Source organism: Diospyros lotus, chromosome 13, assembly GCF_014633365.1.
Source record: "Diospyros lotus cultivar Yz01 chromosome 13, ASM1463336v1, whole genome shotgun sequence".
NCBI lineage: Eukaryota > Viridiplantae > Streptophyta > Magnoliopsida > Ericales > Ebenaceae > Diospyros > Diospyros lotus.
The window spans coordinates 594,721-606,897 of record NC_068350.1 but is presented as its reverse complement, the minus strand read 5'-3'; the positions used below and the strand labels follow the sequence as shown (position 1 = coordinate 606,897).

At 38.4% G+C, this 12,177-nt stretch overlaps 3 protein-coding genes across 3 annotated transcripts in view; 2 read left to right on the top strand and 1 right to left on the bottom strand.

The window, feature by feature from the left end:
- Window positions 1-2,991, top strand: part of LOC127788558 (4-hydroxy-tetrahydrodipicolinate reductase 2, chloroplastic) — a 32,141-nt gene extending 29,150 nt beyond the window's left edge. Inside the window, exons 8-10 of the mRNA XM_052316995.1 lie at window positions 2,356-2,465; window positions 2,591-2,678; window positions 2,829-2,991. Coding sequence (XP_052172955.1) covers window positions 2,356-2,465; window positions 2,591-2,678; window positions 2,829-2,897 — 267 coding nt within the window. The 3' untranslated portion in view covers window positions 2,898-2,991. The remainder of the gene's footprint in view (window positions 1-2,355; window positions 2,466-2,590; window positions 2,679-2,828) is intronic.
- A 972-nt stretch (window positions 2,992-3,963) lies between these two features.
- On the top strand, window positions 3,964-8,977 carry LOC127787852 (thioredoxin-like fold domain-containing protein MRL7L, chloroplastic). The gene is made up of 4 exons (XM_052315893.1): window positions 3,964-4,695; window positions 8,287-8,368; window positions 8,450-8,561; window positions 8,644-8,977. Exons 1-4 carry the CDS (start codon window positions 4,025-4,027, stop codon window positions 8,778-8,780), a joined length of 1,002 nt encoding a protein of 333 aa, XP_052171853.1. The 5' UTR covers window positions 3,964-4,024; the 3' UTR covers window positions 8,781-8,977.
- Window positions 8,978-10,575: 1,598 nt separating this feature from the next.
- On the bottom strand, window positions 10,576-10,902 carry LOC127788737 (uncharacterized). The gene has a single exon (XM_052317333.1). The coding sequence runs from the start codon at window positions 10,900-10,902 to the stop codon at window positions 10,576-10,578; it is 327 nt and encodes a 108-aa protein (XP_052173293.1).
- Window positions 10,903-12,177: the final 1,275 nt, after the last annotated feature.

Genomic DNA, 12,177 nt, shown 5'->3' with positions numbered 1-12,177 from the left:
CAACCTTCCACTTTACAATTTAAGCTATAAGTCCAACCTTTAACCCTCAACTTAAGGTGTTTGTCCTACCATTGAGGGACTGTTTTAGGCTTTTGAATGCAAACCTCAACGGCTGAAATTCCCGTCATTAGCATTCTGCCTGAGCCTATTTGCTTAGGCTTTGATTGTGCACTAATCCTTCCTTTATTACCCCTAATTAATACCCAATATTTGGTTATGTTTTAGGCCACCATTTAACTCTTAAATGGACTCATTACAATGTTGTTAAAACCTGGCTGGCCAGTTCAACTAGTTAAACCAGCGATCAGCTGGTAACCTAGTCGGGCCAGCATATAACACCCGGCAGAATTGGCTGGGCATGGTTCAACCATGAAGGGAGGGAGGGAGGGAGCAGCAGCTTTAGAGTGACCAGAGGCCCATGGTATTTGGTTGGTTGAAACAGTGACCAATCTAGTCTCTGGTTCAAAACAAAGGCGAAGCTGCGATTGCAATGGAAAAAAAAAAAAAACTTACATAATATAGAGGTGCCGATGGTGAGAAGGCAAGGTTGGTGGTAGATTTGAGCTTGAGGTGAGGGTTGTGACAGTAAAGGAGGACGATGGTTTTGCTGTGAGAAGGAAGTGCGAGTGTGAGCCAAAAACAAAAAAGAAAGTGAAATGTGAAGTTGGAATTTGGGTCTTGTTTGGGGGTATTGGGCGGTACCTCAGTATTGCTTGTTTTCAGCTTGCAATATGGCTAGGATAGAATAAGGTCTGGAGTGCATCGTTTTCTGGAACAGTATGGGACATACTAGCCAGTATGGAACAATATTAACAATGCGATATGTTGGCAATGAGTTGTTAGGGTTCATATCATAGCGAACCTATAAAGGTCAAGATAAAGTAACACTAGCTAGATTAAGTCACTTAGAAAATAAAGATGCGACATAGGCTTGCCACTGGGTTTGATTCAGGTATTGGGATCATGTGCATAGGCCAAGCCTTAAAGAATTGCATGGGACCTGCATGGAAACCTTAGCCATGGACTAATGTTGGGTGGTTGTGGTGTTACGAGAAATGGCCAATGGAGTCATTCTTGTAGGAGTGAAGTGATGGTGGAGTTTCTTATAGAGTGGAGGGACTGGTCCTAGCTGTACCCTTCAGGAGTGTCAAATGGGATTGTGGAAATTTGAAATGTGATTTAATGAGAAATATTGGTGCCCATCCCAAGGGAAGATTTGCCTCTCGAATACCATGCATTTTGTACCTTGGAGCCCCACATATAGGAGTAGTCAGTAGGGTTCCTGCCTAGGATCCCTACAATGAAAACATAGAAGAACCAGAAGTTGGTGGGGGCCAAACCTTATTCTCCCATGGCTAGGATTGGAATTCCTGTAGGGAGACTAAGATAAGACATGAAATGGATTAGAAAATAGAAATGTGCACTGTAAGTGAAGAAGTTTGAGGTAAAAGTAATGGAGTCCTTAATTCTCAGCTTGCAGGTTAGCTTATAACTTACCAAGCACTGACACATATCCTATGGAAGTGCTTGGACCTTGTGTTATATCTAATGGTCATGGTTAGTTCTGACAACGCTTATAACCCTTGGACAGGTTATGGCTCTGGTTCCAGGGCGTGGGTAGTTAATGTCTTGTACCCCCACAGCGGGAGGTCCCATTTCACCAATTTCTGGTGTCTGTTAACCTTCCTAATAGTCCATTTATGTTTCAGTGCCAACTGGGCTTGAATCCTCTAGCTGAAAGCTATTGTATGCACAGCTTATAGTGTCTAGCAAAGTTGGTGTCCTGCAGCCTGCTGCTTTGAATCTCTTCCTTAATGTGGCACAAAAGTTTTGTATCACTGCTCAAATATATGGCAGCCATCATGGCATTTATCTCTTTTAAGTTGGCCCTCATGGCCTTGAAATTCTCTTCTTCAATTCTCATAGTCAAAGAGATAATTCTCCTACTTTTAGGCACAAGGTTTAGAAATGCATGCCTTGAATTTTCAAAAATAGAGGTGCATAGGGTCTAGAATGTGCACTGGTGAAGTGAATTTGATATTGAAGGGTTGATGGAGACTTTGTTTTTTTTAGGTAGGTAAATTGTATTTCTATTTGTTTGTTCTATTCATGGCCAGCTCATCATGTTAAGTTAATCAAAAGAGTTCGTATTAATACAGGTATGGATAAGCAATGTTCTCTGTAATAGTTCCCTCTGGCTGAATTTTGTAGCAATTTGTTTTATCTGTAACAGTTTTGCCTTCTCTCATTTACTGCTTTAGTCATCTGAAAAAGTAAAAACCATTGACAAAAGAACACCTTTCTTTCTGGTTTAACTGGCTTCTTCATCAAATCTTTTGGATATTATCCAATCAGATACAAATGATACGGGATCCACGACAACAAATTGAGATGGTGGGTGTGCCAGAGGAGCATCTATCTGGTCATGCATTTCATATGTACCATCTGACATCACCTGATAAAACGTAAGGTTTTCTCTCAACCCCCCGCCCTCCCACCAAAAATAAATAAAAAACTGAAAAGTGCCTTGCCCTCATAATCCCTCATCGCCATGTGAGCATTGAACTTATTTCTTCTTGCTTTTGTGCAGAGTTTCATTCGAGTTTCAACATAATGTTTGTGGCAGATCAATATATGCAGAGGGTACTGTTGATGCTACAATTTTTCTTGCTCAGAAGGTGCCCGTGCTCCTATCTTTTTCCTATGTAGATTATCTTTTTTACTTCTACACTTAGATAGGTACAAGAATTCATAATAATGTGCATGTTAATGCGCTATTACTTCTGTTGTCTGATGGTAGTACATATTCACTTGCGTCTTCAATGCAGGTTCGATCAAAGGCAGATAAGCGAATCTACGACATGATCGATGTCTTGCGTGAAGGCAACATGCGATGATGGTAGGGGTTGGTTGCATAGTTGTGTTTGTGCCAGGTTTTATCTATAGATGCGGCTGGTATAAGAAAACGGGACCTTCTTGTCAAGTGAAGAGGTCAGGTGGTTGGGCAAAATGCAATGGTCGTTGAATTTGAAATGCAGTGTTTTGGCTGTGTTTTATTTTTAATGTGGCTAGAAATGCAGGACTATAGTTTTGAGTAGAGTGATGCAAATGCAATTATGGATTCAAGTCTCAAGGGTTGTATTCTCTGTATTTTAACAAAATTTTGCTATTTAGCATTATTCAACCTTATTCTGACCCAAATTAAATTAAAAAAAAAAACTGTACTGTACTTGGATTAAGTTTTGTGCTCGTTTATGAGCCTGTATGTATGTATCCCCTTGGAAGTTAAATGGGTTTGGTATGGAATTAGCCAATTAGGTTGGGTATTTGAGACTAATGCTCGTTTGTTTAGGTTGGATTTGGTTGTTTTTAAAAAAATATTTTCTTTTATTTATAGTAATTGAACGGTATTCATTTGCTTAATATTATATCTCTTTGTTGGATATCACTCAGGATTGTGATCTTAAACAAATTTGAAAAGATTAGACTTAATTTTAAGAACTTTTTTTTTTTTAAGAAAATTTTAAATTTATCAAGATTTGGCTTGATTGTTAAATTTTAGGAAGTGGTTTTAGATCGATATTAATTTTTTTTTAATTATAAAAGAGAATCTTAATTCAATTAGATAGTTAAATTAGTTTGGTTTTGATTTTGTGGGAGACTTTTTAGAGTGAAGCTAGGTCCAAGTGAGATGTTGATGTGGAGATTGATGGATGGTAGCCTAAATAAATAGTGGGCTAATGTATGTGGAGAATAATGGTGTTGATAATAAGCCAAGAGTGACTAAAGATGATCAAAATAAGATAATATCAATTGAGCATTAATATTATTACCTTTAATACTACTTTTCGGAATGTAACCTGACGTTTTGCAGAATTTCCAATAATTGTGGGGGATACCTGGCGAAAAGTCAAATGTTACGGTGTCTAGATGTAATTTACCCTTAGTTTTTTCCCGCTGTCTTGTCTGTCTGGGTTTTAGTTTAGATTAGCGTTCTGACGTTCATCTCTCTCTCATTGCAGAAATGGCATTGCATCAGACGCTAGGGTTTCAGCATCTTTTCTGCCCCACCAAACAGAAAACCTTAAAAAATTCCCCTTGCCATCATTGCTACTTTGCTTCTACTGCTGGAACTACTAATAGTCATTGGTTCAAAGAAAACCCAACCAAAATTGATGCGCTTTCCCGGAAGAAGCTCCAAAGTTTTACCTCAAATTCACCTTCCCGGCTGCGTCCCTCGTGTTTGGCAAACAAAAAGGGAGCAGAAGCTGATGATGATTCTGATGGTCCCTTACTTATGGACGAGGAAGAGAGGCGAGAGTGGAGAAGCAAGATTCGGCAAGTGATTGATATGAACCCTAACGTCCAAGAGGAGGTCGACCCCGTCGAGAGGCAGAACAAATTGCGAAAGCTCTTGGCCGATTATCCACTAGTGGTGGAAGAGGAGGATCCTGATTGGCCCGAAGATGCTGCTGCTGATGGCTGGGGTTTCAGCTTGGGCCAATTCTTCAACAAGATCACCATTAAGAACGTCAACAAGGACGACGATGAGAATTGTGATGGCGAAAACGAATTGGTGTGGCAAGATGACGACTATATTCGTCCCATCAAAGATATCACCACCAGAGAATGGGAAGAGACCGTTTTCAAGGACATCAGTCCTTTGGTTGTTCTCGTCCATAACCGTTACAAAAGGTTTTGCTCCTTTCCCCCCATCTGTTCCCCTTCTATTTGTCAATTTCACTTAATTTATTATTTCCGACCCAATAAACAGGCGGCATTGCTTCATGGAATCATGTTAATATAGTTTGTAATTCTCAATTCCAGTTGATGCCTCTGCATCAGATGGATCTGATTTCCGTCTTTCAGAATGACAATGTGGCATGGTTTTCTTTTTTTCCAGTAGATTATGCATTGCCCTCATCATCTTCCCTAACCCTACTTATCTGTGTTCTTCGCATGTCTGCTTTTGAAATCTCATTCTGTAGATAATTTCAAAATCATGGGGATCCTATTGTTTTTCAGAAGCAGGGCATTTGCTCTAAGATGGCCTGGTTTCAATTTTCTTTTGTGATATCTGCCTGAAAGCACATTTGGCATTTGGAATAATGGGGTGTGTGTGTGTGACAGTGGGATTATTTATTGATATATCATTCGTTCTGCTAAATGTTAAGATACTAGACCATCCTGAAATTGCACGAGTTATGGGGATAGTAAACTTTCCACCATGCTAGGATACCGCAATCTTAGCGATGGAAGAGAGTTAAAAATGTGACCTCCTCAAGGAAGGCCTTGGGCCCTGGCCTAGCTGGGTTGGTTGAAAGTGAGATGCTAATCCTCTTTCTCTATTGTTTTTATTTTACTTTTTAATCCATTAGCCAAGACTGGTACCATAGAAAATTTTCCAACCCTATCAGAACATCTATATTTTGCAAACTTTGCTAGTACATTCTTTAGCCTTTGTGGCAGGCCTGATGTATCTGGTATTGCTTTAACTAGTTCTAGGAAAATTTAAAAGTTGTGACCCAATCTGTATGATTCTTGCTTATCATTAAACAAAAACAAAGGAAAACAAGCACCAAAGTTAAATTGGGTTTTGTGTGTGTGCGTGTGTGGGTGGAGGGGCGCAGAGAATCCTATTGCAATACCTGAAATCTTTGTTAGTTATTGCTCTTGAAGAAATAAAGCATTTCTTGGAATTAAGGGTCCCAGGGTGTAAGTGCGATTTTTAAAAAGTTTGGGGAACAAGTGTAAATTTTCAAAATCTCGGGAATTGATACAAAGAACCATTATTCTAAGGGTGATTGGAGGAATCAAGGTTAATTCAAGGGCTCAAATGATAAGGGGCAAAGTGCAAATATATGAATCTTCGGGCCAAAGCATAATTTTTGAAATCCCGCAGCGAGTCGCCGGAAAAACGAACCGGAGCAACTGGCCGTTGGGGAGTCATCATGAGCTCGCAAATCAAGGTGCAAGGTGGCATGAAGCTTGGATGAATTTGATTGGTTGGAGGTTTCTATAAATAGCGATGGGGATTTGAAGATCAAGCATTCCAAACCGATTTTGGATCAAATTTGAGATCCATTTAAGGGAATTAAAGGTAGGAATGTGTTCTTAAGGAAGAGAGCAAAATTCTGCAAAAAGAAAGAGAGAGATTGGAGAGAAAGCGAGGGAGAAACAAGCTCGTCAGAAAATTATGCACCTCGCCTGAATCTGGGCTTGAACCACCAGAAAACAGCAAGGTAAGTCCAATTAAGCTTACAATCAGGTAGAGGGAAGAAAGAGGAAGCCATAGGATCAAACGGGAGTCAAAACAGAGTTAAAATGAGTGAGAAAACAACCAAAAAAAAAAAAATCGAGGCCTGGTCGTCATCACTGGAGAAGGCAACCGGCGCGTGCAGTGCATGCGCCAGCCCTGCCTGCGCATGCAGGCTCATAGCTCTCTTCTCGGCGACACGTGACGGAGTGTGCAGCCTCCTTCACCTACAACTTTCCAGAAAATTTGATTAAATTATTCCCTACAACCCTATGTAAAAATATTTGGTATTTGGTTTATGAAAACTCGTGTTTTCTATAGAAAATCCAATCCCGCTCTCTGTGAACAGCACACCAACAAAGTAAAACAGCAAGGTGAGTGGTTCGTGTATGTATCTCGCTTCATCTCAGCCATCTTTGGTTTCATTTGTGTGTGGGTGTTAGCTTGCATATCATGTTTTTCCTTTACCCGAGCATATCTCTTGTTTTGTCATGCATCATCGTGGTGTGTGTCGCTAGTTGACGTCAGGGCCATCATGTGAGATCGGAGAGCGATCATGTGAGGAGTTTGGACATGATGGATCAGTGGGGGTGGTGGTGACACCACGGCATCTCTATCACACAAGAAGGTTTTGTGACATTTTTACATGTTGCAAATGCATGCACTAATTTCTTTCCTTGAATCACTCACTAAGATCATATTTTTCAATGGCTTATTCAAATGTACCGGGTGCCCCAAGCCCAAGTTCAAGCAAAGGCAAAGAGGTGGTAGACGCTTAGTTTAACTTTACTTAAAGTTGTTATTGTAATCTGGATGTTATATTGTAAATAGCAGTTAGGATACTTGAGTTAAGGCATGTACAAAAGTGTGTGTGTGTACTACGGTTGTATTATAAACGTTGTGTGCATGGTTGTTAAAATAGTTACCATGGGTGCGTGTTCAGGTTGTATTAGCTTGTAGAAGCCCTGTCCATTTAACATTTCAGGTTTCAATCCTTTGCTTCCGTTATTATGGGCTTCCCTAACGCCCCGACATAATTCTAGTTTAGATTAGTATTGTCATGTTGTGAAACGGGGTGTTACACCTCTGCACTTGGAAACTCAGTAATTGTTCTTCATTTGAAATAATTTATAGCTTGAAAACCTGGCTCGACTATATTGTACTAGCATAAGAACTATGCACACCAAGCACCCTCTAATTTTCAATCTGTTGCATCATTAATTATATATTGACAGTCCTCATCAAAATGAAGGACAATAATGTTTAAAATATCATGTCTTGTTTGGGCCCAGAGTGTTGGCAGTCATGACACATTTTACAGAACTGCCTTGTCATATGTTAAGAATGTTTATACGGATGGCCTATGTTAGAAGAATAGGTGTGAGAAGCTTGAGTTAAAACCATTTTGAGGACCAAAGAGGGGAATAGACATATTGAAAGGTCTGTGTGTGTGTGAGTTGGCATTTTGCCTAATCCTGTAGTTTTTCTATATGACTGCCTCTTCAGAACTGCCCTGTTGTGTACCAATTTCAAAATTTGTCAAGCTCTGGGGAATTGATTATTATCTAATTTGCGGACTTGGTCTGCCAGTGATTTCATCCTACTTAAATTTTATATATCTATAAGTATCCCATCAATTTAACCAGGGTCACAGGTTGTGTAATTGTCTTCTGTTCTGATTTTTCATTGAATAAATGTGTTGATTAGTTGATCTGATTGTCTTGCAGACCTTTCTACATGCTACTGATGTTTCTTAATGTTCTATCATAGCACTTGTATGCCTAAAGCAATCACTCTTTAATAAAGAAGACAATAGCAACTTTCTATTTTTTAATTTCCTGATGGCTTGGGTCATTTAGTTGTGATAAACTTTATGCTCGGTATCCATGGTGCTTTGGGAGCTGTTGAAATATTTATTGTAAATGAGATTTTAAACTGTTCTTAAATTCTTATTGGTTGCATCTCCTACGATCCCATATTGATAATATGATATATTTTTCTTGGTTAATGAGTACTTGTGTTCTCCGCAGACCGAAAGAAAATGAAAGGATGCGGAATGAATTGGAGAATGCTGTACACATTATATGGAACTGCAGGCTACCATCCCCAAGAGTAAATAAGCAGCTTACTATTGTTATTCTCAACCCCACCCTCTTTACCCCTCTTTTAACATTTCCTTCATGTGCCAAACAGTGTGTTGCAATAGATGCTGTTGTTGAGCTTGATTTGGTTGCTGCTCTGCAAGTGTCCGCTTTCCCGGAGCTTATCTTCACTAAAGCTGGAAAGATCTTATACCGCGAGAAAGGTAATGTTTCTGTTAATCAGTTCAGCTGACTGATTGCCTCAATCGTGAACTTGAATTAGTATTTGGTTTTCCTGGCATTCAGCTATTCGATCGGCAGATGAGTTGTCAAAGATGATGGCATTCTTCTACTATGGAGCTGCCAAGCCCCCTATTTTGAGTTCTGTGGGGAAGAGTGAAGAATTAATCCCTACCCTTTCAATCAGCAGTGAACAGCATTAGAGTAGAAGTTGTACATACACAAGGTATCCTTCAGAGAACAATAGTTTCTGGGTTATAATTCAGCTGATATGTATATTCTAATTGTTAGAAGAAACAAGAGACACAAAACAATTAATTTTGTATTGCTTTGAATAATTTCTAATTTTCTATGACTCTCATACAGAGTTATTTATAAAGAAAATTATACAATTGACAAAGATGAGCAAGCTTATATCAGAGATAATGCAATCAATAGTTAAACTAAAAAAATTCTTAGAGAGAGATTAAACCCTAATTTGAATAGTTCAAGTGCATATGGTTTTCTTCTAAATTTGAGGTCTGCTACCTACTTCAAGTGCATGGCTATGAATATGTTGTGCTTATGGTCATCTAACCATCTTGATTACAATCTTTAGTTTGTATGCATGATGGATGGTTAGATGACCATCAGCAAACACATTCATCATTACTTGGTTCTACACCATTCATGTATCGAGTCTAAGGTGAGTTTTTATTCCAGTAGGGTCGACCCTGAGGGTAGGCAACCAAGGCAGTTGCCTTGGACCCCCCCCCCCCCCCCCCGCCTAGAAGGCCGGTCCTGGCCTTGTTGGCATGGGCCAAGTAGCTTGTAGGCATGTGCCTATCTCACATTTTATATATATATATATAATATTAAATTTTACTTAGGGTCCCTAACTTCTCAAGCCGGCCTGCATTTCAGTAATGGAGGCACATTACATTCCATTTATATTTTTCACATCTTCAATTTCTTTCTCACAAAAATCATTCAAAGATTGATTGAGAGAGAGAGAGCGCTTATTTTCATATTTTTTTGTCGTGAATTCTAGATAAAATATCTTTTCTCGTGTTTTTTAACCACCCAAAAAGAAAGCATAATCTCTATGCTTTTTGGACTAAAGTAGAATATATAATGGATCTATTGAACTTGATGCATATTTGAAACAAAAGGGTTACATGCACTTCTAATATGGGGGTTACAACAGGAAAGGGCTAATTTCCTAAATACTACCACGGGTAAATTGCATTCAAATTCTTTTTATTTAGGTCATTTTAACAAAGACCCATCATAATTTTAAAATGTCTTTAAAAATGCCCATGATTTACTTTTTTTTTCCATTAGTTTAAAAATGCCTTTAGCGGAAATGTGTAAGTAAGAATAAATAAATAAATTAGATGGACTTCTAGTTCTAGAGACATTTTAAAATTACAATAATTTTCATATAAATGAGTCAAAGTTACAAGAGTCTAGGTGCAATTTAGCCTTAATAGTTAATATTACAAGAATACTCGCGAATGCTGATGAATGAATATGCCGGAAAGCCAAGAAAGATGCTATTTTGGTATATGACACAAGCATTCGCATAAAACATTACAAGATGGTACAACAGTAGAAATGGAATATTAACACAAATGACCTAAGTTTGAAATGAGAAAGAGTTGTCTGTACTTTAGATTGAGATGATGGCAGAAACAACTTTACAAAACATTCAACCTCAACAGCACAGTAACATAATTTAGATACAGTCTGCAAAAATTTAAGCCTATAATTATCTGAACGTTTGAAGACAGTATTGGATTGGTGTGACCCTTAAGGTAGGTTGACTTGGTGAGAAGAGACTATAGTGACTTTTCTGTAACCAGAGTTCGAATTTCCTTGGAAACGAGCCCATACACAGACAAAAGGCATTGGCTACAGGCCGTTGTCCATAACAAAAGGGAAAAAGAAGCAAGACTACACACTAGTGTAGACTATAGAGCAAGTTTGAAGAGTACTCCTCAGTTTGAGGCAGCAATACTATTTGACACATGACAAGAAACCGTGGCTGCCAAGGCGCAAAAGCTGCCTGGACTTGAGCCTGTGTTCCTCTGGCTCCGGGGCTGAAGACCCGGTGGAGTAATCGCCCATGGAGGACATGGTTCGGCGGTGTCGGCCGTTAACTCTGCCGCTAGCGGGATGGGGCGGCGGCGTGGCATAGTGGTAGGTGTAACCTTGAGGATAGACGTGTGAGAAGTCGTAGCTTTGAGGAGGAGGAGTAGAGTTGGAGGTGGAGAGACACTTGTATTGGCTGCGAGTTCTGTTCTTCTTGAAGGCCTTGAAAACCATTGGAATCAGACCTTCCATCTCTAACATTTTCTTTCTCTACTTCTTTGTTTTCTCTGTTTATATATATATGTGTGTGTGTGTGTGTGTGTGTGTGTGTGTGTGTGGATGCAGATGGAGCCTGCTGGGAACAGAGGCAATGACCAAAATGAATTATTTGAAGACTTAGTTTTAGGGGGGTTTGGTGGGTTTTGTTTGTTGTGCATCATCATCATCATCATCATCTCTCTGTTGTCTGCTGCATTTTCAACACAAAAAAGAAAGAAGCATCCATCTGGGTTTCCTTTGGAGCTTGTACCACACGTCAGTTGAATCTTTCTTCCTAACTGACTCTTTCTGAACAGCTTATTGCCCTCGGTGCAAAATTACCATTTCACCCTTATAATAGTATAATAAAGACATAAAGTTTAATAGATCATTTAAACCTTGTGATTCTCGTTAGATTGTCAATGGTGACACACCTAGTTTCATGGGCAATTTGCAAATTATGAGAAAGACACAAATAGATTATTTATGAGATGTATCAGATTTCTTTCTTTCTTTCTTTCTTTATTGCAAGTTATGAATTCTGGTTAATTAAATTGGATAAGGACTATATTTCAATATTATCAATATGTTGACTCATTAACATTGAAAATTTGGGATGTTTCTATGGCCGGCAATCCTTTCTACCCAACAACAACAACAACAATAATAATAATAATAATATATTAACTACATGAATTTATTTTAGTTGATATCTCTTTTTATTGTCATTTGTCTTCTAAACATTCATTTCTCTTGCCTTGCCCAATGATGATGTAGAAAATTAAATTACATATAAAATATTATAATGTGAAAAGGATAATAACAATGAAAGGGAGTAATTATGTATGTCCAAATACTGAGTAGAATAGAGGCTGGGAATGTCAACATTGATGGTTTTGGCTACCTAACCCTCCAGGCAAAGGATATGTCCAGGAAGATTGTCCCACTGATGTAGAAAGAAGCTTATCCCCACAAGTAAGTAATTATATATATATATATATATGCATATCTATGTTTATGTGGAATCTTTTACAAATAAAAAGTCTCCCTTCCAAACACAATTATAAAAAAAAAAAAAAAAAAAAAAAAAAAAAAAAAAAAAAACACTTTAGGTCAGTGAAGAACTAACACAATCAACTTGAATTTATTAAAGATTGCATAAGACAAAGTCATTCACTACCTGAGATAAATCACCAACCATATTTTTTCTTTTTTTAGTTACCAAGTCATAATCATACATATACATACAAATATACATATATATAATAT

Coding starts and splice junctions, on each gene's coding strand:
- LOC127788737 (XM_052317333.1), bottom strand. CDS start 10,902: ATGGAAGGTCTGATTCCAATGGTTTTCAAGGCCTTCAAGAAGAACAGA.
- LOC127787852 (XM_052315893.1), top strand. CDS start 4,025: ATGGCATTGCATCAGACGCTAGGGTTTCAGCATCTTTTCTGCCCCACC. Junction 4,696..8,286: donor GTCCATAACCGTTACAAAAG/GTTTTGCTCCTT, acceptor TGTTCTCCGCAG/ACCGAAAGAAAATGAAAGGA. Junction 8,369..8,449: donor GCAGGCTACCATCCCCAAGA/GTAAATAAGCAG, acceptor TGTGCCAAACAG/TGTGTTGCAATAGATGCTGT.